General features: G+C 53.3%; 1 protein-coding gene across 4 annotated transcripts in view; it reads right to left on the reverse strand.

The window, feature by feature from the left end:
- Positions 1–23,710, reverse strand: part of HIPK2 (homeodomain interacting protein kinase 2) — a 166,945-nt gene extending 143,235 nt beyond the window's left edge. For 2 of the 4 annotated variants that reach the window (XM_036010956.1, XM_036010954.1), the window contains exon 1: positions 23,482–23,710. In XM_036010956.1, the coding sequence (XP_035866849.1) occupies positions 23,482–23,500 (19 nt within the window). In that variant the 5' untranslated portion in view covers positions 23,501–23,710. The remainder of the gene's footprint in view (positions 1–23,481) is intronic. The other 2 variants (XM_036010955.1, XM_028525428.2) reach the window with 1 other exon arrangement.
- Positions 23,711–27,169: the final 3,459 nt, after the last annotated feature.

Raw genomic sequence — 27,169 nt, forward strand, 5'->3', positions numbered from 1 at the left:
GTGATGCTTCAGCAAGCTCTTGACTCTCCAACCGATCATGCATGTGGCAAAATAAAACTGTGTTCTTTTGTATTCTAATTTCCCCCAATGGCCAGATTCTGCATGGCCTCCTCTGGCGTGGGATGTCTGTCTCAAGCCTCCTCATGCCTCGAGGCGTCTGCATGTCACTGTCTCCCTTCCACGCCACCTCGCTCCCCTCGGTTCCCAATCCCGTCCCCCTTGCTCCTGCACCGCTGAAAAATTCAGAAGCTTCTTGAAAGCACCCAAAGCTAACTTACTGGCATGAGGACTGCTGCGCCCAGCATTTCCTCGGTACTCATAGCTCTCTTTAGGTTTCTTTGGCTTTTGAGGACGGATTCTCCAAAGTCATCTTCTGCAAAGCAAACCCGATTTCTCACTGAGTCATATTGCCTCACGGCAGGAAAAAAAACAAACAATAAGCTCTGCCAAGCACGTGGAGAGCTGGCCGCACCTGCTGGGCTGCCGTGCGAGGGGCTTCCCCGAGACTCTCCAGGCGGAGAATGCCTGGACTTCCGACACCAGTCCGACGCCACGGCCGCAGGCTGAACCTCTGCAGGTCACGTATGAGTCACAAAGGGGACCTGGATGGCAAACTGGGCAGACGTGAACACAAGCCTGTCCCTACCACCAGGAAATCAACTCCAAGTTCACATCCTGTCTGTGCTTGGGAGGGCACAGGTGGGCACCTGTCCAAGGCTCTTCTGCCCCCCTCACCCCCCCGTTTAAAGTGCTCGAGGAGGCATGGGTGTGCGGTCTGTCCCGTTCTCAGCTCAACCGCCCAGCCCAGGGTGTACACCCAGTGGCCTTGAAGGTTGCCGAAAGGCTGACTTCCGCGAGTGAGGAGCTCAGAAACCGTGGCTGCCGTGTGGGAGCGGAGGGCACTGCAGCCACGGGCACGGCCTTAGAGCGGCCTCCAGGCCGGGGGTGGGGGCAGGAATTAAGACCCACAGCCGCTCCGTGGAAGCGGTTGGCTGACCTGGAAGTCGGAGGGGACCGGCCACCACAGGAGACTGCCTGCATGACCCGCAGTGTGCTGACCGGCCCCGACTCCGGAGTGACCACCAGGGCCCCCTCCTGAGAGGGGGCAGAGCCAGAGGACAAAGGGGGAAGTCAGACCATCGTGGGGGAAGAGACCCAGTGCCGAGCGTGACCGAGCCGATTCCGCTGGGGACCCTGCAGAGAGGAGGGCCCCTCGGCTCAGCACGCAGGCTTTTCCACAGCAAGACCCAGAAAGCCTCGCACATCACAGTGACCGGACTACTTGTCAAGACATTCTTTTTAGGTCGAGCACAACAGGGACAAGGCAAAGGTAAAGCTTATGCATGCATACGGCTCTCAGCACTTCTGAAAATCACCGCTTTGGGGGCTGGAGGATGGGGTATTTGTGTGCATGGGCACACACTCACGCATGCACACGCACTAACACACACCCCAGCACGGACGGCCCCCAGGCACCCACAATGACCTAGCACAGCGCAGGCAGTTAAACAGGTGAACCTGCTCCTGTAACCGTGCCCATTGCCTGGTGGGGAAGGTGCCACTGAGAAGGCACGTGCAGCAGACTGCCCCGTGTGGGGAGATAGGGTTCTTGTAAATGGAGACCGGTGCTTTTCCGAGACTAAAGGTTGCACGGAGTGGCCCAGGGACAGGAGGGCGGTGGCCCTGCCTGCTGGGCTCCAGCCTGACTTCAAGGACAGGTGCCACCCTGGAGCCCACGTGGAAACATGGGGGGGGCACGCTTGAGGCCCCAGGCTGCCGTCTGCTCCGGCTCAGGGCCGAGTCCTGGCTGCCTGAGTTCACTTCTCCCTGAGACAGACCCGGACACAGTGTGGGAGCGGGCAGGGGGGTGGGGGTTGGGAGGGGAACCGCCAGCGTAGGCCTGAGCTGCAGGGCTGGAAAGAGGGAATGTGCCACCTCAGGCCCTTGTCCTTTAATCTCGGGACCAGTTTAGGAGCAGTGGTGATTTCATCTGAGTCTCCCACAATAGAAGCCCAAAGGGTGGATGCTCAGTGAATGGTGTCATCGGGCTTCAGGTCTCAGAAGCCCCCCCCCCCAGCTGAAGCTTCATTCTGCATCGAGGGAGAGGTGAACTGGGGGCACCAGGACCTTTTAGCGGAGGTGACGAGGGACACAGCTGGAACCACGGGCTCCAGACAGACACCTCCGTCACCTCAGGCCCACTCCGCTCTCTCTCGGGAGAACTCGTAAAGCTCGTCCCGTCCAGCCGTCCCTTTTATGCTGGACCCCACTCTCCGGCAGCCCCCCCGAGAGGTGCTCGTCCATCCGGAGGAACCCCGGTCCCCAGGACCGCCCATTTCTGGGGAGGTTTCAGCAGCAGCACATTCTGCCTTGCAGTTTGATTAAATCTGCTCCCAGTGGCTTTCAAATCATTGGTTTGAGTTGAATCTACAGCTACCTTTTTTAAAAAAAAAATCCATCTGCCCTTCAGATATTGCTTCTATTTCATACAGTTCAATTCTTAATTAATTCCTTCCCGACAAATGGTTCCTCACAGCAAAGCAAATTCTCTGAAACTCACTCTCCCCTCCCCGCCTCCCAGGCCCAGACACTTTGGGGAAATCAACCGGCCTCCAGCGCCAGGGCAGGGAGGAGCCAACCCCCCCCCCCCTCTCCCGGCCCCAGCGGGCCTCGCAAGGGTGACGGTCATATTCAAAGTCACGTACTTTGAACAGAATTGTGGCCATGTGAAAATCCAGAACATCAGCCTCTAAATCCTCGGATAGTGCCCAAAGTCTCCTACACACACACACACCCATCTCACCTAGTTCTATAGCTAAAGTATCTTTCTTCACATGCTGACTTTAAAGAGACATTATCATTTCCTACTCAATATGATTTTTCCGACACAATTATTTCCCTCTTCCTATAACTATATGTATTTCAGACATGCGCTCTTTAAAATTTTTTTCTTTTTTAAATTTTATTTTAGTTGTTGTTCAAGTACAATTTTCTTTTACTCCCATCCCAGCCCACCCACCCAGCCCTCCCCACCTCCCTCCCTAAAACGCTTTTTATTAGACCTTTTTAAAGGGCTCTTTAGCTTTTGAGTCCATGACTCTCCACAGCCTCCTTCTGTAAAGCAAGCCCTGCTCCTCACTGAGCCGTGTGTCTTCCGCTTCGGGCCGCAGCAGAACGGATGGGATGTACAGAGCTCTCCCACGCACCCCTGGCCTTCACAGGCGCACCCTCCACTCGCTCTCGGACATTCTCTGGGGCTGGCTTGAGACCCTAGTCCTAACGGGTGCCGCTTGCTTCTATTGTTCAACGCGGTCTGAGTTCACCCAACTCCTTGCAAAAGACATTTTGGAACGCGGCACTCGGCAAACGTAGGAACTTCTTACATGCGCATATAAGCTATCGATCTCATCCAGAACTCCCTGTTCCCAGGCCCAGGACACCTGTACCTAATCTCTCTCAGACATATTACCGAGTAGCCTCAATGACAATAACATCCAGGGTCTAAAGTCATCCTCCGAAGACGCAGGCACCAGCGGCACTCGGTCATTCGCTCCGATGTAAGGAAAAGCAATGCCGATCACCACGACACCGTGCGTGGTATGAACCTGTCTATTAACACAGGACTTTCCTGGGGGGAGGGAGAGCCGCCCTCTCATTACGTGTTGCCCGGGGTAAAATGAAAATTAGCCTTTATGTGCTAAGCCACATTTCAACTTTGAAGAGTAGAGTCACCTGGAGCTAGAAGAGACCCAGTCACTCGTTCACTGAGCATTTACCTGATGCCCAGTGTTTGCCAGGTACGGGGGGGAGGCAGTGGGGATTTGGAATCAAGAGCCCATGCCTGCCCTCGGGAACTCTTACTAGGGTGGGCAGCAGAAGGAAATCAGGTAAACGTAGAAACCAGCCGATCGCAGCCACAGCGAGATGCCGCTTCGCGCCCCCTGGGATGGCCGGGATGCAAGGGACGCTCGCGGACAAACCTCGAAAACACGACGTCAGGTGCGAGAAGCCAAGTGGCAAGGATCGCGGCTTTATATGATCCATACATTTACACGAAATTCCAGAACAGAAAGAAAGTAGTAGTTTCTGGGGAGAGAGGGGAGGGTGGGGCTGGGTAGTGACTACTAATGAATGGGGCTTCTTTTTGGGGTGATGAAATGTTACGAAATTAGATGGTGGTGATGCCTGCACAGTTCTAGGAACATCCCATAAACCACTGAACTGCAGACTCTAAATGGGTGACTTCCGTGAACTGTATCTCAACAAAGCTGTCAAACACACATAGGGAAATCAACAGTCTTCATAGATGCAGACAACAGTCAACGGAAGACAATGAAAGACTACACTGGTAGGCCTACGCTTAAGAGACATATAAACTATACACGGAAACCTTTAAACACTGAAGCACACCAAAAAAGAACACATGGAAAGAAAACACGATCTCCAATAAGAAGACTCAACCTTGTAAAGATTTTACTTCCCCCTAAGCGATGTATAAATTTAATGTGATCCCAATGGAAACACCAACAGGGTTTTTTTTCCCCTCTGAAATTACATGTTGATTCTAAAGTTCATGTGGGAAACACACAAAGGGAATAGTCAGGGAAACTCTGAAAAGGAAGAGCAAAGAGGGAGAACCAGTCCTTTCAGAGACGAACCCCAATCATTAACAACGTACCAGCCAATGGGAAAATATAGCCCAGAAATAGACCCCCCAGGCCTACAGGAATTTAATAGAAATTCCTGTGGGAAAATATAAACCTTTTTCGTAAACGGTGTTGGAACAATCGAGTACTGGAATTACATAAACTTGGCTGCAAACCTCAGAACATACCCTAGTATAAACACCAAATGACTCAACATATAAATGGAAAACATAAAATTTACAAAAGTACCAGAAGGAACTTTAAAACCTTGAAATAGGAAATGTCTTTCTAACTCTTACTCAACAAAAGGAAGCCATAAACAAAAACATAAAGTGGATTACATCAGTTTGCATAGGCTTTCGAAGGGCAGTGAATCGAAACACACACGACCAACTGGGAAAGAAGAATTTGCAACTCACGCCACAGACAATATATAAAGAGCTCTTAGAAATGAAAAAGAAAAAAAAAGGCACTCTCCCTCCAGGGAGTAGGCTGCCGCCTTTCTCCCCCCTTTCTTTCTCAGGAGAGCTTGTTCTCCCCAAGTTCTGAGGGTCCCCCTCAGACTGGCAACGAGGGGAGCAGAGGGCAGCGGCATCTTGTCCGGACTCACCCCCAAACCTGTCCCCGAGGCCCCCTTCTCTCTGACTGTTCCGTGAGCCAAAGCAGCCCCGCCTGGGCTCTCTCCTGGTGCTTCTCCTACCCCAGGCCTCTCCTTGCTTCACTGCCCCAGCTTTAATAGACGTACTCTCCAAATGGTAAATAAAAAACAAAAAACAAAACAAGAAAGGAAGACAAAGAAGGAACCAACAACATAGTAGGCAAATGTATAAAGTTCAAAACACAGCACAAGTAAAAATAAAAATGACATTTAAACAAATGAAAAGATGGCCAGCCTCACTTCGAATAAAAGAAGTAGAAATTAAAACTACATCAGAAGACCGTTTCACACTTACCCACAAAAATCCACTAGTGCGACCACAGGCTCTGGGGGCGATGCCCTGGGGGAGCGGCACGTCCACACGCACACTCTGCTTGTCTGAGAACCCGGCACAAACCCCAGCAGGAAGGATCTGTCAGTGTCTTTGAGAAACGACAGATGTGCTTACCCTTTGACCATGCAGCCCAGCGAACAGGGTTCTATCACAGAGAGGCACCAGCAGGATGAGTGTGAAATGGCTTTATATAAGGTTATCTGTGGCGAATGGTTTGAAAACGGCAGAGAACTGGATACAATCCAAAAACATGTTAATGTTTCATGACCACGGCATGCCAACAAAATGGAGTCCTCTGCGGCCATAAAAAGACCGAAGGTAATCTCTGTGAATGAACACCGAGAGAGCTCCAGAACGTGTTGTAAGGAGAAAGAAGTCAGGATGTACAACAACATATATGGTGTGCTACCATTTGTGTAATTAAAGGAGAATAAGATTACACACACACACACACACACACACACACTCAGACACACTATGAATCTGCAAAATGAAAGACACAAAGGGGTAAGCAAGACATTAATAAAAATAATTACCTAGGAGGGGACAAAGTAAAAAGGGCAAGACTTCATAGCTGATATCTTTCGATGCAGTTTAAGTTTAATTACTTGAACTTTCGAACATAAAGAAACGTAGAGAGAATAACTTAGCCAATTCCTATATACCTGCCCTCCAGATTTAACATCAATATAGTTTTGACCTTTCAGCCACGTAAATGCATTCCCTATCTCCAAAGAAATTCAATTAAAATTCTTCTTAAACTGAAAAGAAACGGAAATATAGGAACCTAACTATACGTCGAACTGGCGATATAGTCACTCTGAGGAATAATTTATTTTTAGGGACTTCAGAACAAGGTTTTTAATTACACAGCCTTCGCTGGATGCATTCATTCTCAGGACAAGACAAAAACAACAGCGGTGTGTTCAACTTTCTCTGCAGTTTCAGTATTTATAATAATGTAAATGTCAGTATTTTGAGGCTTTGGTCTTACATTTGTAGGTTGGAGAAGAAATAAGGGTTTTCTGCAGTAGAGAAAGGAGTTACAAGGACAAAAATGAGGGAACCAAGTGAAAGCACAAGGGAAACTGAAACTGAGCTGAACGTGCCAACGTGAACTCCCAATCTGCAACAATACGTGCTTTCTTTCTCGCTTTGTCCCCTGAAATTCCCTGGAAACGAGTCACCCGGGTCGCGAAAACCACCCGTGCTGAGAGTCTGCGGTCTCCGGCACCCCCGTCCCACACCGTCGAAGAGCCCGGGACAACCGTGGGGAACCCGTGCCGCTCGGTGAGGAAGCTTTGCAGGAACAGGGAGGGGCCAGGGGCCAGCCGGAGGGTCTCACTGCCTGAACTTGTAACAAAAATGATTAATGATTAAAACATACCAAATCAAAAAAAAATTCCATGACTGTATAATGAGAAACAAAGAAAAGACTCATTTCTCACCAATTCAAGTGGCTATTACACAATGCCTTCGATCAAAAATGAATCATGAAAGGGAGAATATTAGCAAAGACGCTGCCTTTCCAGTTAGAACTATTATTTCAGGGCAACCAGACGGCCCCCAGAGACGAGGGAGAGCTCTGCTTTAGACGAGAAATGAAAGAACTAGGAAAGCCTCACTTCACAAAGCCCGATGGACAAAGACCGTGCCCAGGCAGGAGCCCACACTCGGTGCGCATGGCCTTCAGGCCATGGCCTGTGTGCCAGAGTCACCCCGCACCGGCGACGGGGGCTCCGGCTGCCGGGGCTCCGCTGCAACGTCACTGAGGGTGAGTCACTGGGAGGTGAGAGACGTGCATGCACACCATCACCTCTGGGGCACTGCAGCCAAAAGCGATGAACGTGAACCCTCGAGCCTCTACATGCAGGACACACAGGGGCTGCAGCGAGAAGCTCGGCACGGGCCCAGGGAAGAGGCCCTGCACACCTGGAAGGTGGGAGCCTCTCCGGGCTCCCGACCCACTTCCCCAGAGAGAGGCCGTGCCAGGCGGGGGGACTCGACTCGAAGGGAGTCACAGCCAGACGCACCGTGGGGTCCTCGGTTACGTGCTGGTTTCAACAAACTGGCTTCAAAGGACATTTGGGGGCCGATTGTGGGAAATATGAAGACGGACAGGGAACGAGACGCACTTTACTGACACACAGGGTTGCAAACCATTCACTGAAAAAAGCACAGCGAAAGAGTAACGTATCATTTGGGTAAAAAAACCAAAAGTATTTGTACATATATATCCAAAGGAAAAGACCAGTGGGATGCAACAGTGGTAATTTCTGGAGGGAAGAAAGGAGAATGTGTGTGGTTTGCTTGCCTTTATTTTCTAACTTCTTATAGTGCACAAGTGGTGTCTCTGTAACGGTACGTTTTTGAAAAAGAAGTTAAGCAAGCAAAGCTTTCAATTTCACCTCTGCTGATCTATAAAATGCCGCCTCAGAATCAGTATGTTATCTAAATCGGGGGTCCCTAACCTGGTAGCAACGAGACCGCTAAGGAAGCTCACCTGAGCTCCACATCCGGTCTCCACCTGCCCAATCCCCCCGCACCTCCACAGCAGGAGATGAGCAGTGGGTGACACAGGCAGCGAAGCTGGGGTGGGGGCGCACCCCCATCTATGGAAAAATTATCTACCAGGAAACCGGTCCCTGGTCCCAAAAAGGTTGGGGACCCCTGATCTAAAGTACACTGAGTGGCCCATCCAGAGTGTGTGGGATTCTTCAACTTGGGAACAGTCTATAATTTGGAACTTAATTGCTAAAGTCAGTCTGACAATCAAAGATTTCTCCCTAGGCTATGGCAATGCTGTAGGAAAAAACGACCACAGTACCAGCTACGGTCTCAGGGGGCCAGCGCCGGGGGAGCAGTTTGACAGACGGAATTACAGCCGGTTTTTAAAAGCGGCGCCCAAATGCCTCCTCGAGCCCACGTCCCTGTGTGAAAGCCTTGCCAGCGAAGTTCAAGTTCAGAACGTGTGCAGGGGAAAAGGGAGGCTGCCAGGCTTTAACGCAACATTCGAGTCCCAGGGAGAAAACACCGAACCGGACCGAGCTGTGGGCAGAGTCGCCCTGTGACCAGAGACGCGTATTCTCGCCCGTTGACAAACTCACCGGGACGACTTTTTTTCTCTTTAGTCATCGCTCTCAACTTCCGAAGATACGCTACCTGCGCTCAGGGGGTGGCTTTCTCAGGTTTCTCTGTGGTCGCTTCATATGAAAATCTTTATAGCCCTGGCCGGCGTAGTTCAGAGGATTGAGCTCGGGCTGCAAACCAAAGTGTCGCAGGTTCGATTCCCAGTCAGGGCACATGCCTGGGTTGCAGGCCATGGCCCCCAGCAACCACACATTGATGTTTCTCCCTCTTTCTCCCTCCCTTCCCTATCTAAAAAATAAATAAAATCTTTATTAAAAAAAAAAAAAGAAAATCTGTCTAAACAAAACCACCTCGTCTAAACATTGGCTCACCCAGTGTGCGTAAGGTCGACACAGGCACACGGCCACGTGCCCGTCTTCCTGGAGTCTGCAGTCTCGTGGGGCGGCAGGTGGAACCCCCCCTCACCCCCCCACCACAGGTGCTATCTCAAGAGCTCTGAGTGCCATGCCGGAGAAGAGCAGGGTGTCCCGAGGTCGGAAAGGGGGTGTCTCATTTAGGCTGCAGGAAGTGCCACGCGGCTCTGACAGCAGGGTGAGCAGCAGCCCGCCAGGCAGGAAGGTGGCCGGAGACCATCGCAGCCCTGAGGACGCCAGGACGGGGATCGGAGGGGAGGCTGGCCCACGGTGAGTGACAGGAGGGAAGCAGGCAGAGGCAGGGTGGTGGCCGCGATCTCGGGGTTTTGGATTTTATTCAAAGTGCGATGGGAAACAGTTGGACATCGAAAGTAGGAGTGATCGGGTCTAATCTACGCTTCACGTTACCGTGGGAACAGGCTACAGGCCCCAGAACGAATGTGGGTGACAGGGCAGGGTGGTCAGGTGAAACCTCACGGGGAGTGGGGCTGGGCTGCGAGGGTCCCCGCTCTAGCCTGAGGGACAGTCCGGCCCAAAGCCTGTTCCTGTGACTCAAGTTTTACTACGCAGCCCGCACGCTCAGTCACGTGACATTGGCAGTCCTTCCACAGCTGCAGCGCCAAGTGATCGTGATCGAGTCCGTTTGGTCCCAAAAGTCTTAATTTAAAAAAAAAAAGATTTTATCCTTACCCGAGGTCATTTTTTCATTGCTTTTAGAGAGAAAGGAAGTGGGGGAGGGAGAAAGTGGGGGGGGGGGGAGAGAGAGAGAGAGAGAGAGACAGACAGACATCCAACAGCTGCTTCTCCTTTCCTCCCCGACTGGGGATCAAACCTGCAACCTAGGCATGTGCCCGGACTGGGAATCAAACCCACAACCTTTCAGTGTGCGGAAACATGCTCCAACGCACTGAGCTACCTGGCCAGGGCCCACAAAGCCTTAATAACTACTGCCTACCCCTTTACACACCAAGTTTGCTGACCACTGGATCAGGAGGTGGCAGTCGAGAAATGGATAGGCTCACCTTATACTGATCTTCCTTATTCATGGATTCTGTATCTGTGAATGCATAGATTCGCTGAAACTTATTTGTAAACTCAAGATCAATACCAAAGAGGGGCTTTCACAGCCATTCCTGGGCACGTGCAAACTGTGATGAAAAATCTGGGCTGCCTGGTGCAGGTGCTCCCAGCTGAGGTCACACAAGGTCATGCTCTGCCTTCTCGTAGCTTTTATACCCTAGGCAAAGTCTACTTTCCACAGTCGAGTCAGTCCCATGTTTTTCACATTTTTGTGGCTTTTGTTGAGGACTGAAAAATGGCCCCCAAGTCTAGCGCTCAAGGGCCGTCCAGTGTTGCTAAGCACAAAAGCAGCTGTGATGTGCCTTATGGAAAAATGTGTCCTAGTAAACTCCCTCGGGCAGGAGCTACCATGGCACAGGCTGCAAGTTCAATGTTAATGAGTCAACTGTATATTGCATAAGGTGTCTTTAAACAGAAACACACGTAATGCAAGGTTACGAACTGACGGGCTGGCAGGAAGCTAACCCGGGGGACGACCGTCGTCCAGTGTCGGGGCGACCTCACAGAGCACAGCCACAGCGGAGGGCAAGGATCGCTCCGTGTCAGCGGCCAGGTCAGTTAATCTGGGGGTGGCGTCGGTGGGGAACAAAACGACTCAAGGATGACTCTCAGGTTTCTGACGTGAACTCAGCCGATGCTGTTTGCGGAAACAAAGGATCACGGAAGAGGCACATATTTCAGAGGTTGGCCAAGGTTGTTTTTTCCCCTTTAAGTTTAAGATACCTGTGAACCGTCTAAATGCAAACGTCAAGTAGGCTGCTGGTTTTATGACTGGAGCTCAGAAAAAAGTCTAGGCAAACACACAACCCTGGGGGTCACCTGGGTGTGGGCTCAGGGAGACGGCGCTCAGAGCCCGCGGGAGTCCCCGTCCCCCGAGAAGAGAGCCCGGCCTGAGGCCAGCGAGGGACGCCGCGCCTTCTCGGATGCGCAGCTACGTGATTTTAAATCTTTCTGGATGGTCCGATGTGTTTACCCTAAAAATACTTTGGGGAGGAATGTCACTGGTTATACAGAGAGAAAACCCAATCCATGTTCACACCCCTTGACCCAGTAATTATACTTTGGAGAACTTACCCTAAAATTCAGACACCGCTCAGCGCCATGCGGAGTAACAACGAGAAATAATTCGTGAGCGTGAAACCAGAAACAGCCTTAACATTTGGGAAATGCTGCACTGAACACTCCCCCTTTTTTTTCCCCCTCTATGACTTCTACAGATTCTAAGCTTAGAAATTTCAACCCTTCTAGATGTTTAATAAAGATCCACCTCTATTTATTTTAAGCTTTTTATTTTTTTTTTATTTTGAGAGCATGTCTATTAAAGCTGGGGACAGTGAAAAAAGGAAGGGCGTGGGGCAGGAGAAGCAACAGGAGAGAACCCAGGCGGGGCTGCTCTGGCTCCCTGAAGTGTTCTAGGGGAGAAATGGGCAGAGGCTCACTGGGCAGTCAGAGGAAAGGGGCCTTGGAGACCGGGGCAGGGGCTGAGCTGAGGCCAAGCTGCCGCTGCCCACTGCTCCTGGTGGCAAGTCTCACAGGGTCCCTGAGGGTTTAGGAGATGCATGCCTGCAGGGGAAGAACAGGAATGTAAAGGTGTGGGCATGCTCCTGGGAGGGGGAGTGAACCTATCTCAAGCTTTTTTTTTTTTCTTTTTTTTTTAATGGGTTAGCCCCGGCTGGTGTGGCTCAGTGGATTGAGTGCCTGCCGGCTTGTGAACTGAAAGGTTGCCGGTTTGATTCCCAGTCAGGGCACATGTCTTGGTTGTGGGCCAGGCCCCCAGTTATGGGCGTGCAAGAGGCAACTGATGAATGTTTCTCTCCCTCTCTTCCTCCCTCCCTTCCCTCTCTAAAAATATATAAATAAAATCTTTAAAAAAGAAAAGAAAAAATGTGGGAGGGGTGGGGGAAAGGCAGAAAACTGTACTTGAAAAACAATAAAAAAGAAAAAAGAAAAAATCTGTTCTTTACTTTCACCTACTGAAATGCACAGCACTCCGGGGCAGGGTTTCATCTCTTTTGTTCATCACCGGGCCCCCAGCACCTGGAACAGTCCCAGGCACATGGAATGTGCGAGACAGACTTTTGCTAAAGGTTAACACTTTAACCACGTAGAATTTATTAGGTCAGTGTGATGATGTGAGGTGACAGTACCCGGTGAGGTTTTCCAAACCGCTATCGCACGGCCTCTTCCCATTGGTCCATCAGGTTTCCTCTCCCCACAGCTCCGTGGCACCTCCATCGGGCACTGGGCGCCCGGAAACAGTGCCTTCCGTCTGGTGACCCCGCCGCGCTGCTGGGTCTGTCCTGTCTGCGCCAACCTGGCAGCTTCGTGGTCTGTCTCAACGCACATGCCACGCTGGCCCCCTCACAGCTCTCCGTCTTTCAGACCTGCCTGTTCCACGCCCACCTCCTCGCCTTCCAAGAAGACCAACAGGAATGAGCTTCTCAAATTTTGGAACATTTATTCAGATTTCGATTTGGAGAAGAACCGAAGAAGGACATGTTCACAAATTTCACTCCCTCCTCCAGGAAGGGGTTGGGAAGACTCTCCACTGTGTAGCGACAGCCTGGTGGTCAGGGGTCCGAGCTTCGGCTCCAGGCTGCCTGGGGTCAAGCTCAGCTCTGCCACTTTCGAGCTGCGGAGCCCACCTCACAGCGTACCTCCAGGAGTCGACAGAGGGACACGTGCGCAGCTTTGGAACAGGACTGGCAGCGGCCAGGGCTCGGTACTACCTGTTACCATCTTTTCAGGGCATTGTCCCTCTTCGAGGTCTCAGCATGATTCTTCTCAGATCATCTCATGCTCCGCTGCTCAAAGGGGGGTCGTGGCTGGCTGCCCTTGACTGTACCCTCCTTTGTGCCAGCCACTGGACTGAGTGCTTCACACTCTCCTTCTCATTTGACCTTCGTGGTGTTTCTCCCATCACTGTTTAGTCCCTGCATGCCCCTGAGCCCCCAGCAGTCACCACGCTGCTGCTGCCCGTGTCCATGACTGCACTCGCCCTCACGGGGTCCTGTTTGAGGACGAGGCGGCACGTGGGACAGAAGAGCCTCGGGGGACTGTGTGTCACGTGAAGGCTCCCTCTCGCCCCGTTGGTCCCCACCGTGGTTGCCCCCTGGCCCAGAAGGATCCCGATGGTGTGGCTCCTCGCTGTAGGCCGCACGGGCCGCTCTGACACCCGGGACGAGCGGGGCGGCCCGCCAGGCAGGGCAGGAGCCTGCTCGGTGTCAGGTGGAGTTCAAGCCCTGGCTCTCCTCGTTATCGCTTCTGAGACCCCGGACGCATGTAATTTAGTGTCTCTAAGCCTCAATTTCCTCTTCTGCAAAGGGAGAAAATCATAGGGCTCTTTGTGTTAGCTAATAACAACATATTATTACTGTGAGCACGATACCTGCCCATTCTATTCTGGGACCCCAGGGCCACGCTGGGTGGACTACGGACTGACTGGCTCTGGAAGAGGAAGAGAAAGTAGCTCCTGCATTTCCGGGCAGGCCCTGCAGACGATGGGGCCTCATCTCTGCTGGAGCCGGAGATGGGAAGGCTGGGGGCTGGGTCTGCACAGTGTCCGATGGCCTCAAGAAGTCAAGGCCACACGAGGCACTTGAGCTGCAAACAACGCTACTGCCGGGTCTCTCTGACTCACACAGCCAGGGGAAGTTTTCATCAAAACAACCGCCATCTGATTGTAAATATTGATGGGTTTTTCGTTCTGACTGCATTCCTCTAAAACAGGGGTTCTCAATTAGAAATGCAAATTCTCGAGCCCCACCCCAGAGCTCTGAAACAGAAACTCCGAGGGCGGGCCGGCATCTGTTTTAACAAGCCCTCCAGGTGACAGCGGACGGCTGCGGCCGCTGCAGGGCTGCAGGACCACGCCTGGTGCTCAGTTTCATTGTGAGAGCAGCGCGCACCGGGCCTTCCTGAGCAGACAACAGGAAACAGGCCTGTTTCGTCAACTGCGCTGTATGGAGCAACCCCAAGCGCAAGATCAAGGTTGAGGGGGGCGAAGTGAGGGGACAGCAGAGTATCCCGTGGAGCAATCACCAGGCCTGCCTCCTATAAACAGGAAACTAAGTTTCGAGCTGCCTTTGTGGCCCAGTTTTCACAGCCAGAAGTCCCCTTTATCAGTGCCGCCCTTAGATCAGGGCAACAGGGCCCCCACCAGGGACCCCGCTGTTGCCAGGGGCCAGCCACAACCCCCCCCCCCGAGGGGAGAGGAGTCCCCTGAGTCCCCAGGCGTGCCCACTCGCACACCGTGCTCCGGGTCCCCGGGAATCCCTGTCTAAGGGGTCCCAGGCCTACTTCCAGGCCTTCCCCAGGGTCCACACAGGCCTGAGCACCCCTGGGTCCAAGGTGGGGTGGAGGGAGTCAGAGTCTGGACTCGGGCAGAGGGAACCAGTGCGTCTCAGGCTGGGAGCTCTGTTCTCCGAGGACTCACCCAAGTCAAGGTCAGCCCACCCCTTAGCGTGTAAGTCTGTGTTCAGTCACCGTCACACCTCGGTCCTTGTTGGCTTCAGAACCCGTCAAGCCCTGTACTCGTCGCATTTTGACGAGAAGAAAGTTTCAGCACTTGGCACTTGCTGGGGACTCGTCGCACCTGCTAGAATTTGTACGAGCCCCGCTGCCGCCTGGCCACAGAAAATGCTTCATCGCCCGTCGCTCATTCAGTGCTCGTGGTTTCGGCACAAGGAACAAATTAGCGGTGAGTGCCTGGCGCGAGTACCGAGGCGACCCAGTCGTCGCTTGTTTGGGCCGCTGTTCCGGACAGAGCACACCCACGGATCTGACAGGTGGGGCCGGAACGTCACGCCTGAAGAGCGGATGCGTCTCCGGTTCGGGTCACGTCGACGGGAAGAGTGCCTCTGAAACGTACCCTGGGGCGCCAGGGAATGACCGAAAGGGCTCTGAGGTTCTGTGAAGCTCAGCACGGGTGTCCTGGTGTGTGATTTTGTTTTGTTTTGTTTTTGTTAGTAAGTAGCCCGGGGTGACGAGCTGTGAACTTTCCCGGGGAGACACGAAGAACGGCTTCCCAACGGAAGACTGTGAACACTGGAGCGGAGGGCGTGTGGCCTTGCTTTCCTTGGGCCAGGGGCACACGCCCTCCCGGATGGGCTCCCCACAGGTCCGGGGAACAGCCGGCTGGCTCTGCAGAATGAACAGCCCGTACCGCGCACACCGGCGAGCTTCCTGGCCCCAGATCACCGCCACAAGGGGTGGGAGGACAGGGAGAAGGAACGGGTATTCGTTGAACCCCCGGGCAGGCGCGCTGATGGGTGCTCCACACGTGCTCTCCCGTGGGACCCGGCAATAGCCTGCTGGCACGCCACCCGGCCTCCCAGCACGGCTCGCCCTCCGGCCTCCCGGTTCCCTCTGTTCTCTGTGCGCCAGGAAGAGTTCCCTCGTGCAAGTGCCATTGATTACACCGGCCCCCTCTCCCCCTTCTTTTAAGTTAATTCCCCTTCTTTCAGAAATGGAACCCTTCGAGCAGCCTTCAACCCTTTCTGGAGTAAGTCACGGTCTAATCAGATGAAAGTTTCTTTATTTTAGCCATTTTCTAATGGACACATTTCTCTAATACATTAGAGAACCTCCCGGTCTCAGTTAACGGAGCCTAATGAATATTGATTCATCTCTTCCTGGTGGTGCCGGGCATGCGTAATGAGTGACAGTAATCAGATGGGGCTGGAGCTGACTCGTCGGGGGTTTGTGTGTGTGGGGGGGGTGCACATGGGTGTGTGCGTACTCTCTGTCCGTCTCTCCTCACCTGTTACGGGTCCCCTGAAACGCACTTTCCTGCCGGAGCGCCTGCCCTCAGCCTAGATCCTCGGGAGTAGGTGCCGCCACACAGACCTCGGCAGGACGTTCACCGACTGCGCTTCTGCACAATTTCAAGAACTGACATGCTGGCTTTCGTCAGCCTATACATTCTTCCTTAGAGGAAAAAAAAAAACCCACAAGAACACACTTCCACAGGCAGCAAGGGGCAGGCGCTTTCCAAACTTCCTGACCGCGGGACCCTCGAGGGCGTCCGGGGACACACACCACGGAAACGCGATTCTCCGAAACGCTGTGGAGCGCGAGGGTCACAGCGTGCGTGCGGGGCCAGCGCGCGGGGCCCCTCCTCTTACGGAACACGCCCTCGGGGAGAACCACTTTGCACTGTGCGTAACCGTTCCGTGGGGCGCACCAATGAGGTAATATCGACGGATACGGAGGAAAATGGTAAAAATGCAGGAATGAGCCTTGTTCCATCAGGATGCAACCTGTAGCTGCATGAACCCGAGGTGCTTTTCCCACCCGCTGGAGCGGCGGGGTCCGCAGAGAGTCCTCCCTGAGGACAGACAGTACAGGCCGCGGGGAAAGGCCCTCGGCCACCCCTACATCAGACGGCAGTCTTACTTTTACAAAGTCCACAGCATTAGCGTGTGCAAGAGCGAATCAATCACGGTGGCATTTAAGTCACCGGAACCTACCAGAGCCAAAGAAGTCCGTTAGGCAAGAATTGCTAAAACAGACCACTTTCTTCCAAAACACTGCAAATCTGTTCAATGCCATGTTTAGAAATAAGTGGCTGTAAAACCACAAAATTATTTTGCAGTTTCAAAGGCCTGCTCCTTTTTTTTTTAATTGGATCTTACCGTTTTAAAGCCTTGCCCCCTTTTTCTAATTGGCAAATCCTTGATGCTAGCTGACTTTCTAATGGCCAAGGTGCCCACCGGAAGCCCACGGGCGGAGTGGCTCTGTCCTCCTGTCCCTGGCCTTTTCCGCTGGCCAGAGCCCAGCGGGAGGGAGGGAGGGAGGAACTCCCACCCCGAGTCTGACGTGGAGCCACTCTCGTGACACCTGGCTTACTCGCCGCCGCAGAGAACCTGGTAAAACAGGTATGGCTCCGGCTGACTCAGGCTCTGTCAAGGGTCTGACAAACTGTCCTGAGTCCGGACGAGCCGATATGACACTGAATCATCAAGATCCTTCTGCGTGCTCGCGCCTCTTCTTTCAAGGGTCCTTAAACTTTCTCAGACTCACGTCCTGTGCATTCTGCCTGTCGGATCTGTAGTGGGAAAGGCAGGTTCCAAAAGAGTGGCCAGTAGACAGCGGGGAAATTCAAGGGGACGACGCCTAGATCCTGAGAGCAAGCAGAAGATGGCACTGTTGGGGGGAGGGGCGCTCGGACACGCGCACGAGAAAAACACGCAGCAGGGTGGAGACGAGAGCACGGTAACCACGAGTCACCAGCCCAGGCTGGTGGAACGTCGCTTATCACTTAGACACTACATTAAAGGAAGAGTCAACTGAACAAACATTTATGAAGCGCCTAGTGTGGGTTTAAGAAACCGCACAGCTGCTGCTGTGGGGCACGCAAAGATGAACTGGACGTGGTTCCTGCCCTACGGGGGTCCACAGCGATGCGAGGACCCTGAAGTCCTTTTCCTCGAGTACACCGGACTAACGCGCACACCACCAAAGAACCGTGTTCAGTATCGATTGCCACCCTCGGTCTTTAACGGGGAGAAGAGTGCGGAGTGCAGGGCAGGGAGGGGACACAGAAAAGCCCGCGAGGAAAACGCTAGAGAGACCCGGTCATTTTTTTTTTTCAAGTGTAGGAAAGGTCTGAGAGGAAGGGAGTGAGGAAAAGAAAACAGGTTTGAATGACAGCAGGCCAGATTTTGGGACAATCAGGTTAACAGGATCCTGGAATTGGTCATTGAGGGAGTTTCCAGTGTGGCCTTTTCCCGGAAAACATTTTTTTCCCCTGGTGAACTGATCACTTCAAGTCACAAACAAGCACCTTCCTGAAGGCGGGGGGAGGAACTCTCTCTCCCCCACTGTCCTCCCCTGCTCTGAGCCCCAGGCTTCCGAGAGGCAGCCCTGGGCTTTTTTCTTCCTCAACTCCCTTCCCTGACACATCTGCTGGTGACTGCTGAGGACATCCCCACTGACAAGCACCGCAAAACCGCCTGGGACACCGGGTCTCCGCCAGACAGCACAGCCGGAAGTGACCCTTCCAACAGGCACATGTGATGCGAGGGCGCCCTCGCCATGGGGCCTGGGGTGCTAGAGGCCAGCGATGAGGAATCTCCCAGCCGCATGTGCACATTAGAAATAGATTTACGTTTATAGGGAGGTAAAACGTAGGTAATGAAAAATGTAGACGAACTCTTATGCAAATCAGAGGTGGTAATTTCTAAGGAAATTTGTAGGAGGTATTTTCTATATTCAGAGATACCTTTTTTTTATTCCACGTGAAGAAAACATTTCAAGAGAAAACAGGGAAGTGGGGTCTTCCCTTTACACCTTAGGAAACGTTAGCAGGTGAGAACGAAGAACCGGCACACGCACCATGCAGGAGAAACGGCATTCCATTCTGAGTTAGACCGTGGGCCGGTGAGCCCGTGTTCAGTTTGTTGTTGTTGTTGTTTTTGTGCTTGTTTTTTTTAAGACAGAGGGGAAGGGAGGCAGAAAAAGAGGGAGAGACACATCAATGAGAGAGAGAAACATCGATCGCTTGCCTCTTGCACGTGCCCGGACCAGAGACCAAACCTGCAGCCCAGGCACGTGCCCTGGACAGGGAATCGAACTGGTGACCTTTTGCTTTGCAGGACGCTGCCCAGCCCACTGAGCCACGCTGGTCAGGGCTCCATATTTAGTTTTGACTTTCACTTCCCACACCCCCGGACTCCCCGAGGCTGGGGGCCCCATGTAAATGTTTGTTACACGAAGGCACGGAGGTAAGTAGCGCCCTCTCTGTAAAGCAGGGTGACAGTGCCCGGCCCGTGGCTCTGTTAGGAGGATGAGTTAATGTGGGTACAGAGTGTATCTCAAACTAAGTGGGGTCTGAGTCATAATTATCACTTCCAACTTCAGGCACGTCAGTTTCTTTTAGAGGAATAATAAAGACCTTCCTATACTCCAGGTTTTCAATTTCCTTTTTCTTTTTTTTCCCCCCAATAGGGTATTGACATATGAAATAGACTATTACGAGCTTGGGCCTTTCAAGCTCACACTCGATAGCGGTTACCTAAAGTCTGCTGGCATTATTCTGAATCCTGTCTTTGACAGCAACCTGAAGGGCTGGGATTGTCGTAAGACTGCCAGAAAACGCTGGCAAATTATGTGTTCAGAGGACAATAAAAAATGTTCACATATCACACCCTCTTGATCATCCCTGCTTTGTTCCACCTAAACCTCAAAGGTGGTTTCCCAAGATTGGTCGCTATGAGAGGAAGGAAGAAAAAGGTGAAAAAAACACACGCAGTAAAATAGGAAGACCACGAGCTGCTGTAACTTGCATAAAGCGCCCCACTTCTCTCGTAGGAAGATGATGAGCAAAGCACGGTGAGCCCACCGCGGGCTGGTGGGCGGGTGGGGCCTCCCCTCCGCGGGGAGCCTGCCTGCCAGCCCTTCCCGGCCTGCCGCCTGGGTTAGGAACGGATCCCGATCAAGGGCAAAGGCTACATCTTTCAGACTTTGGGATACTTTCCCAGAGGCGCAGCTGCAGCCTGTGAAACTGTTCTGACCACTTGTTTCCTCATTTTTAAAGTGGCACAGAATGCACCACGACAGAAAGACATTCTCTACCTGAAACCAGCAGTGGCTCGGGGTGGGGGTGGGGGGTGGGGTCAAAAAAGGCTCTTTCTTCCGTGGGCGGGGTGGGGGGTGTGTGTGTTTATTGTTGCTGGCACCCAAACTGGAAAAGGAATGGCAGGAAGTTAATAGTTGAAATGTTGCCATCGTTGGTTTTCTAAACTTACTCGTGGGGCATTCTCTCCCTGGAGTCATCGCGCCTGTGAGCAGCTCCAAAGACAGAGGGAGTCGACCTGTGCTGGGAAGATGCCCACGGCCGCCCTGGGCACCTCACCTGCGCTCGGTCCCGAGACGCCCCGCAACACGCCCGCAGTCCAACGCACGGGCCGTACCACCCTCTCAGGAACGGAGGGTAAAATTAACGAGCCTTGACTCACTCCTCCAATGTGACGAGAATGAAAACAATATTTATACTTGCTCATTTTAAAAATATGAAACACAAACACAGGAAAAAGATATTTTAGAACATGTATCATCCAATTATTTCCACGGAAGATGATTCAGAAGCCCTTTCTCGGTAGGCGTCGTGGTGGGCCCATCTGATGAGAGCTCTCGGCATTGTGGGGAAGGCTGGCTGCAGACGCCAGTGCTGATCTGCACGGCTCACCTCGGGCCCCGTGGGACATGATTACCTTGGAATGCAGGGTCCTCTGCTTTGGAGCCTGTGGCCACACAAACTTCGTGGTTGGCCTTTGCACTACAGACCAAAGAAAGCCTCGCTAAGCAAGCTGATGGAGTAACCCACAATTGCGAGGCAAATGTTTAACCTTCTAAAGAAAATAAACCTTTTAAAGAAGTTCAACTTAATCAGCACCAAGCCACTGAAAACGAATGTGCTGTTTATATGCCTATCTTTAGAAGCAAATCGTGGAAGACTGATTACACTTTGCCACCCAGGGACTCGCACTATCGCACATCCCCCCGCCCCTGTCCAGAGGACAGCATTTCTCTCAGCACACCGGGCAGTTCGGAAGGCTCCACTCCCCCATTCAGGGCTGCACCCCGTAGGCCGACCTGGGGCCACTGCACCCCAACTAAACAAACGAGCACACTCCAGAGGTACAGCTGAAATGCCTGGCCTGTCATATGTCTGCTGAGAAGAACCCCCAGGTTCGATTTTTTAGTAGCTCAAAAACTATTAGAAATCACTCTTCTGGGAGAATTCCCCAGGAAAGGCCCTGCTCCTTCGGGACCCACACAGGGAGTCCAGGTGCTCTGATTTGGGGATGTGGCAAAAACAAGGTTCGCTGAACCCAGCGGATGTCGCCGAGGAGGGGAAAAAAGGAGGTCGCTGGAGTCTCAGAAGCACTCATCACGGTAAAGTGAATGGAGGCTCCAGCAAGACAACCCTTGATTGCAGAGGTCACCTGTCTGTTTCAGGGCATGACCAGACAGTCTCTCGCAATGAGACCCAGGCCTGGACTTGTGCTGAGTGATGCCGAAACTGGCTGGGGAGGGGGGGAGGAGGAAGACGAGGAAAAGAATTACAGGGATGCACAGAGAAACTGCAGAATCAAAGCACACGAGCAGAGCAATAATTAAGAGCACACAAACAAGACGGAGGGCAGCCCAGGGTTGAACGAGGTGACCAGGGAGATCGCCAGGGACAGGGAGGGCAGACTGGCAAACAGAAGCCGTGTGCTCCTGAGACCTTTGACATGCCTGATTATTCTTAAACCATGACACCTTGCACGCCCACAGCCCTTTATGGGGCGCAAAGCGCTGAAAGAACACAGTCTTAAGAACAGGAGTGACCGGTCTTAGCCTCCGGGGTCAGGTGTACATTCCACATGGATTTAGAACGAAAAGAACAGGAGCAGAACAAGCCGTTCCCTGGATGGCTCCCTACAAAGTTGAGTGAATACACCCCGGCCCACGTCCCCAGCCAGCCCCTGTGAAAAGGGAAAGCGGCCGGTTACTACGGTGCTGAATTCAATGCCAAGTTCCTTCTCTCACGCTCACCCGGAGTGTCCAGCAGAGGGAGTCTCAAGGAGGTACTTAATAAAGAGAAAATTGTTTCATTTTAACACTCCAAAGACAGTGGGAGCATTGAGGGGAGCCCCCTCCCAGAGACACAGAGGAACAATGAATGCCGAACACGGGTCCCCCTGGCGTGTTCGCAGAGCCGCCGGCGCGCCCTGCTCTGCGCGGTGGAGTGATCAGAAATTTCGTTTTGTTTTGTGCAACGCTTAAATGGACCTTGTGTTCTTCAGAATCAAAGGGGAAAGCCCCTGGAATAACATCTCTCTGTTGCCTTCTAAACAGCCCCTTTGTTTCCGAGAGAGTCTGAAAAAAAATATTTACAGTCCATAGGTTATTTACAGCCTCGTTAGCCAGGGCCTGACTGGTAACTTTATTCCACCCAGAAACCTAATTCATTTGGAGCCCTGAAACTAATAACAGATTTTCTTTTCAGATAAGTCTTTCTTTTTTTTTTTTAAATCTGCCTCTTACAACAGAGATAAAACTATTAATGCGTTCCCTGTTTCACTCGCCTCCACTGTTCCCCGGATTTATAGGAGGATTAACATCTCTCCTCCCCCCTCCCCTCTGCTCCACACAAACCCTTTCCCCTCGCGCTGGCTAGTTCATCCACAGAATATCTGAACAAAACCGAAAGAGAGCCAGATGGACGGACGCTAAAAGTGTGCAAAGGCTGCTCTCCCAGTGATTTCACGAGAAAAACACCTTCGCGGTGAAAAGGCTGAAGAAACCAGGCCCACTTGGCTTGGAAATGCGTCCTGCCACCAGCACACACAGAAACACACCGAAGTGTAAAAAACTTAGTTGGTTCTGGGCTGGCTTCTGGCTGGAGGCTGACAGAACTGACTGAAGGAAGAGGACGGCCAGGGCGTGCAGGGGGCAGTGAAGCGCTGTTGCCCTGCGTTTCCTTTCTTCCTACCGGCAGCCAAATCAGGGAAAGCGGGGGAGAAGATGACCCAACGCCAGGTGAAGGTGCGCCACACTGGCCTGCCCAGAGCGACCGAGAAACACGTCTCGGCCGCCTCCCCGCCTCGGAAGCCTCAACTGCGTGTTCCCTTGCACACGCTCATTCGGGGCGATTTTAGTCTATTTTCATTGTTCGGCCCGGGTTTGACACGGACTTCTCCTCTGGACCCCTTCTCGCCACCTGGCCCCGCACGTTCGGGTCGCACGGCCCCCCAAACCCGGAGACCCGCGGAGAATAAAGGGGCGCGGGGCGGGAGCGGGGAGAAATGCGAAGGGAGCCGCCGGGAGGACGGAGTGCGAAGGAGATCAGCGTGAAGGTAATCTCCGAGGTGCGGGGGGAGGACGAAAGCCGCACCGCACCACCTTTATTTATTCCCAGTAAATAAAAAGCACAGTCATGGGCCGGTCCCTTCCCAGGCGCCCCCCCCCCACACCCAATTTCTTTTCTTCGGGCAGTAGCCCACCCTCGCACCCCCGCCCCCCCACCACCCCTGGAAATGAGATCCTGTTCAATTCCGGATCCTGGCCGTTTTCTGGGCGAGGGAGGGCGTCGCGGGGAGGGGTGGGGAGCCGGTGAGAGCCGGGGGTGGGGCGCCGGGGGGCCGGGCGCCGGGGCCGCGGACCGGCGGGGGGGGGGGGGCTGCCCGGCGAAGGGCCGCGGGCAGAACAAAGCTGCGGGGGCCGCGGCGGCGCCGGGCGAGCGGGGTCGGCGGGCCGGGCGCCCCTTACCTTCGTACACGGGGGCCATCGGGGCCGGGGTGTCCGCGATTCATGGCAACGGAGAAGGGAACGCGGCGCGCGAGCTCGGCCCCCCCAGCCTCAGTCGGAATCTGCCATCTTGAGCCTGTGTCTCCGCTCTCGGCGCAGCCGGGGCCGCCGGCGCCCGCATCACCGCCTCACTTGGCCGGCGCCGGGGGAGGGGGCCGGGCGCCGCCGCCGCCGCCGCGGCCCGGGCCCTGCGCGGGGGGCTCCGGGGCGGCCGGGCGGGCGCAGCGGCGGAGGCCGAGGGGCCGAGCGGCCGCGGCCCCCGAGCGGGTCCGCGGTGGGGCGGGAGCCGGGGCGGGCAGCGCGCGGCCAGTCCCCGGCCGGAGCTCAGCGCAGCATGGCTGTGCGTGGGGGCTTCGGCAAAAGTTGCACGGGAGGCGGAGGAGGGGCGGGAGGAGCCGGGAGGAGGGGCGGGGGGCGGGGGCCGGGGGGCGGGGAGCGGCGGCCGAGCGCGAGCGAGCGAGCGAGCGAGCCGCGGAGAGCGGAGTCCGCGCGCAATCGAGCGCCGATGGCACGGATGCGAGGCGGGGAAGGCCGAGCCGAGGGCACCGCGGCGGCCGGGCCGGCGGGGGCGGGGCCGGGGGGGCGGGGCCGCGGGGAGCCGCGGTCACAGGCAGAGCGGGCGGCTGGGCCGGGCAAGGTGTGCACGCAGCTCAGTTTTGCTTGGCGGAGGGAGCGACCAGAACTTTGCGCTTGTGTGTGTGCGCGCGCGCTGGGGCGGGAGGGGGAGCGAACTGGAAAGGGGGCGCCGGTCGGCAGAGTGTCTCCCTCTGGCGCACCTGGTGGGCGCTCCCTGACGGAGGTGTGAAAGGAATGAGCGAAGGAGTGGGCGCGAGCCGGCCTCGGAGGGAGGATGAGGGAGCGGAGGAGCCTGAAATGCATATGAGGTCAGACAGGCAGAAGCCACGCATTCCGCGCACGCTTAAGAAATGCAGCACCCGGTGGCTGCCGAATTCCTGCGGGAACCTGCTTTCCCCGCCGTCCTCACATCCACTGTGTCCCTAGGGGCTCTTCCATCACCCGGACAGGTGGTTCCCGCCGACTCATTCCCAGGCCGCTGCTCCTCACACTCTCTCCGATCAAGGCTTCCACTAACCCTTCTCCAGCCGGGAGCCTCTCCGGGTTCACTTCTGCAGCCCGCTCCCGGATTCTTTGACAGGCCGCCTGGCCACGGCCTACGAATTAGCAAGACTGGACTCCCCTCTCAGGCAATTTGAAAACTGTGGGATGCGACACAATAATTGACCATGAAATAAATTCAATGGATGGCAATTGGCTTTAAAAAAAAATGAAATGTAACAGAATAGAAAATATTAGGATCCGTTGCCCTTAGTAAGGTCAACTATGGTTTCATAAACCTTTTGTTTCAGTTATACATTGGACAACTGTACTGTACTGTGGTGTAAATTGTATTTCCTAATACTGGAAAAAAGTTTAAAATCTGTGTTTGGGGGTGTAAAATAATGATCTCTAACACTGTACAACTTCCCTAAAAACAGACCCATTGTATTCTCACTACCACTCTTCATTCCCAGCCTCCATAGCCCATGACCTTCCCATCCAATCCCTCGAAAAACAACAATAGCAAAAAGACAAACCCTTTCGTACACTTTTCTAGTCTTGTTAGTGGCACATTGTTCCCCCTTCAAGTCAGCGTGACCTTTGACCCTGCCATCTTCCTTGCCCACATATTCAAGGCTGCACTCCCTACTGTGTTTCTTACCCCTAATGCCACTCACCTTTGCAGACTCCCAGACAGCACTGCTAAAACAGGACTCACGGGTCATCTGGGCCAGCCCTGCCCTTTTCAAATGAAAGGGATGAGGCCCAGAGAAAAGAAGTTTATTGCCCAATGTTACACCGAATTAAAATCTTAGGGCCATGTCTCTTGGCTCCCAGTCGCGTGTTCCTCACTTCACACCATTCCTTCATCTCTGTCTCCCTAACCCCCGGCCACCCTTCACTGGCCTCAGCCCGGTTCCCATAAGTGCTGCCTCCTTCCTAACACACAGCCTTGCCCATGCCAGGCTCCTGCTCACATCTGACAAGGACGCGACCTCTGCACTCAGGGCTCAGGTTCCTTGCTCCTTGGCTTGTAATCAAGGCAGGCAGGCCCTGACTTACCTTTCCAAGCGCGTGAGTTCAACAAGTCTCTGCCTCTCCAGCCAGACTGGTTTACCCATGGTCCTCTGCCAGCGTTGCCCATCTGTGCCTCTGTGTCTTTGCCCAGCCTGCTACTTTCCCACCAACAGTGCCTTCTCTGTCTTCTCTCTTTAACCAGATTCGACCTGTGCCTGACTCATTTCTTCCACAGAAGAGCCCGAGGTGGCATGAGATAAAGACGGACCTGGGTTCAGGTCCCAGCTCTTCCACTTAGTAGCTGTGTAAATTTGATTCCAAATTAATCTCTCAGACTTCCAGTTCCTGTATCTCAATTGTGAGAATAACAACAACAACAACAATAACAAATGATTTTCGTGTACCTATAAGTCTATATCACGGCCTTTTCAATATAAGAAATGCCCAAATCTTTTATAAAAATCTATTTGAGCCAAACTGACAATATGTGCTGGGAGCAAGATCTCAAATTCTCTGGAGAACAATAGCTTTGTAATTTCTTTTACACGTTTGAAATTAAGGAGGGAACATAGGGAAGATTACATGGAGGCAAGAGAAAGCAAGGTGGGATAGTTAACAGGGTTGTATGCTCTCTTGAGGGTAAATACCCTTGTCCAGGGGTATTACTTCTGGCGTCTCAAAGGTGTGTTAACCTAGATGCATAAGAACAATGAGCAAAGCTGGCTTCAAAACCATTCACTAGGATCTGGACTTCCGGCTAAGATGGAGGCATAGGTAGACACACTATGCCTCTTTGCACAACCAAAAGAAGGAGAACAACAAATTTAAAAAACAAAAACAACCAGAACTGACAGAAAATCAAACTGTATGGAAGCCAGACAACCAAGGAGTTAAAGAAGAAACATTCATCCAGACTGGTAGGGGGGGCAGAGATGGGCAGCCAGGCAAAGAGGACTCACCACAAGGTGGTGGCTGGTGGGCCAGGCAGCCCCAAATTCGAGTGCAGATAAACCAGGAAGAACAACTGGGGAGCAAGACAGATTGCACAGTCCAGGGCCCCAGCTCGGGGAAACAAAGCCTCAAACCTCTGATTGAAAACACCTGTGGGGGTTGAGGCGACAGCAGGAGGAACTCCCAGTCCCACAGGAGAGTTCATTGGAGAGACCCGCAGGGTCCTAGAATGTACACAAACCCACCCACCAGGGATCAGCACCAGAAGGGCCCCCTTGGTTTGTGAGAAGTGGGAGAAGTGACTGAAATCCAGCAGAGAGCCCAGCAAGCACCATTGTTACCTCTCGGACCCTTCCCCCACATACAGCATCACAACACAGCGACTGGGTTGGCCTTCCCAGGTGAACACCTAAGGCTTTGCCCCTCACTACCTCACAGGCACGCCAAGACAAAAAAAATGGGCCAAACAAAAGAACAGAGCAAAGCTCCAGAAAAAATACAACTAAATGATGACGAGATAGCCAACTTATCAGATGCACAGTTCAAAACACTGGTAATCAGGATGCTCACAAAATTGGTTGAATATGGTCACAAGTTAAAGGAAAAAGTGAAGGCTATGAAA

The sequence above is a fragment of the Phyllostomus discolor genome, chromosome 10 (assembly GCF_004126475.2).
Source record: "Phyllostomus discolor isolate MPI-MPIP mPhyDis1 chromosome 10, mPhyDis1.pri.v3, whole genome shotgun sequence".
Taxonomy (NCBI): domain Eukaryota; kingdom Metazoa; phylum Chordata; class Mammalia; order Chiroptera; family Phyllostomidae; genus Phyllostomus; species Phyllostomus discolor.